At 35.1% G+C, this 2664-nt stretch overlaps 1 protein-coding gene across 1 annotated transcript in view; it reads left to right on the top strand.

Moving 5' to 3' along the window:
• Window positions 1-2664, top strand: part of PCNP (PEST proteolytic signal containing nuclear protein) — a 25370-nt gene that overhangs the window by 6912 nt on the left and 15794 nt on the right. The window contains exon 2 of the mRNA XM_003801785.3: window positions 1799-2013. Within this exon, the coding sequence (XP_003801833.2) occupies window positions 1799-2013 (215 nt within the window). The remainder of the gene's footprint in view (window positions 1-1798; window positions 2014-2664) is intronic.

The raw sequence follows: 2664 nt of genomic DNA, 5'->3' as shown, positions 1-2664 counted from the left end.
GGCATCACAGCTCACAACAACCTCAAACTCTTGGGCTTAAGCAGTTCTCTTGCCTCAGCCTCCCAAGTACCTGGGACAACAGGCACCCACCACAATGCCAGGCTGTTCTTTTGTTGTTGTTGTTGTTGTTGTTGTTGTTTGGCAGGCCCAGGCTGCGTTCAAACCCGCCAGCGCTGGTATATATGGCCATCGCCCTAACTGCTGAGCTATGGGCAACGAGCCAGAAAGTCTGTATTTCTTAAGTTGAGTTCAGTTTTTCAACTGTTGAATTGCAGCCTTCATTCTTTAATTCTTAGTTGCTTTTGTAATTTTATATATCAGTAAGTGAATGGAACTTTAAACAAGCATTGCAGTGCTATATTTTCCTCTTGGGGAAATCCAAAATATAATCCTGCCTAATTCTCTCCCCGATATTTTCATTATAACTTTTAGCCTTCATCCAGAGGGAATTAAGAGTTCCAAAGGAATATTTTTCATCTAAACAAACAAAAAAAAAATGTTCTGTTCAAACTACTTATTAGAGACCCCGTTATTCCAAAACTATATAGATCTAGATCTGTATCCTTTGGTCTGTTAATCTCTTACTTGTTCGTCTATTTGTGTTTGATTTTTTTCTTTTTCTCCTCATTCTAGCTTTTTGTCCTGCTTTCTTAATTATTGCCAGGGCTATTTCTTGGAGCATCTTTCTCCATAAACTCTTCATCTCTTGTAATAGATTACATTCTATGAGGTGATTTGGCAGACTGGGGAAGGAAAGTAAAATTTTAATGATTATCTAGTTTTTTTGTTTTATTTCCCAATATGTTCATAAATAGCCTTCTTATATATAACAGACTTAAGATACTCAGAAAATGAGCTGATTTTATCAATTTAATACAATGTACACACAGACAAAATTACTGAAACACATTTTGCCTTTCTTTTTTTTTTTTTTTTTTGGCCAGGGCTGGGGTTTGAACCCACCACCTCTGGCATATGGGGCTAGCACCCTACTCCTTGAGCCACAGGTGCCACCCCACATCTTGCCTTCCAGACTTACATATGTATACTTTCTACTCAATAAAATTGTAATTGTAATTAGCTTAGCTTTCTTTCATGAGAAAAAGTAATATATAAATCAAGGTATGATGTTTTTAATAGCTTTTACATATAAGTTAAAACAGGTGATACCTAAGCTTTCAGAATAGAATTAAATTGCTCAATAGGAGGTGACCTTGAAGCCCTCCTTGAAATTCCTTTTCATTTCTTAAGGTTGTCTGAGATGTACATGAGGAACACATCACTCAAGAAAATTCTGCTAGGCTATATTAACACTCTTGTTTGGGTAATAATGGGTCTATTCCTAACTAGGTACTCTGTGATTAGTGCTACATTATTGAAGAATATTAGAATTTGTTAGCCAAATGTATTATATTACCATGTTACTAATTGCTCACAAACTAGTTTGTATACAAAATTTTATAGATCTTAATTTCTATAATGCAAAATCCCACAAATAACCAGATTATTGTACAACTTATAGTGTTTAGTTGAAGGATCTTTTACTTTTTGTGAACTCTGTGTTTATAATTTTAAATTGCTCTGTATTTTATGCTAGTTAATTCATGGGAGCCTCTTCTACTGCCACACAATCTCAGTTCCTGCTGTATACTCTAACAAACAGTGGAAGAGACTGTTGGGTCAGTAGGTGACAACTGCAGAGGTATCTTCCTTATAACGATGCTTTTTGAGGTTGCTGCTCCCATCAATCTGCTCAGTAAAAATAGCTCATCTTGGTAAGTTGTTTCGACTTCACCAGGACCTGAAGAAGAAGCAGAAAAACCTGTGAAAACTAAGACTGTTTCTTCCAGTAATGGAGGGGAAAGTACCAGTCGCAGCGCTGAGAAGAGATCAGCTGAAGAAGAAGCTGCAGACCTCCCAACAAAGCCTACAAAGATCTCCAAGTTTGGATTTGCCATAGGTAGTCAGATGACAAAGAAAGCATCAGCTATATCCATCAAACTTGGATCAAGTGTGAGTTGTTATTTTTATATGTTTACAGTGATCTTAAAGGATTTGATTTGGAAACCTACTTTTGCTAAGTTAACAGTAAATTTAGTATATAAAAGTGCATTCCTTGAGAAGTAATCTTTGATGTGTGAACTTACATGTAAATATTTTAGAATTGATTAGCTAGCACCCTTTGGAACTACAAATGGGCACTGAGTACTATTTATCTTACAGTGGCATTCCTTTACAAAACAACATTTGCTCTTTTAAGTGTAAATCTTGTATTGATATGTATTAATCTTAGAGCCTTTAGAATTATTTGAAATAATTAGACTAATACTAGATTGAAGCATATGCAGTTGTAAACATTTGTTTCTGACCTGTAATATGACAACTCCATAAGCTTCGACCAAATAGATCTCTTGTTTAAGAAAAACAAAGTTATTTAAATAATGTATTTCTGCAGGCTTTAGAAAATGGTTACATTCTTGTAAGAGAAAAAAAATCCTAAAATTGCTTTTGAGTTGTTTATTCATGTCTGTGCTATGAAAGTAAATGTGTTTTTGCCAGATGCATCCAATTTTATTTCCTGCTTTAGATGTTCATTCAAAGATGTTAAAAATATGGTCTGGAATAGTTTATAAAGACTCAGTACATTTGGCTCGGCGCCTATGG

The sequence above is a fragment of the Otolemur garnettii genome, unplaced genomic scaffold (genome assembly GCF_000181295.1).
Source record: "Otolemur garnettii isolate 467f Iridium unplaced genomic scaffold, OtoGar3 scaffold00220, whole genome shotgun sequence".
NCBI lineage: Eukaryota > Metazoa > Chordata > Mammalia > Primates > Galagidae > Otolemur > Otolemur garnettii.
This window is presented reverse-complemented; position numbering and strand designations above follow the sequence as displayed.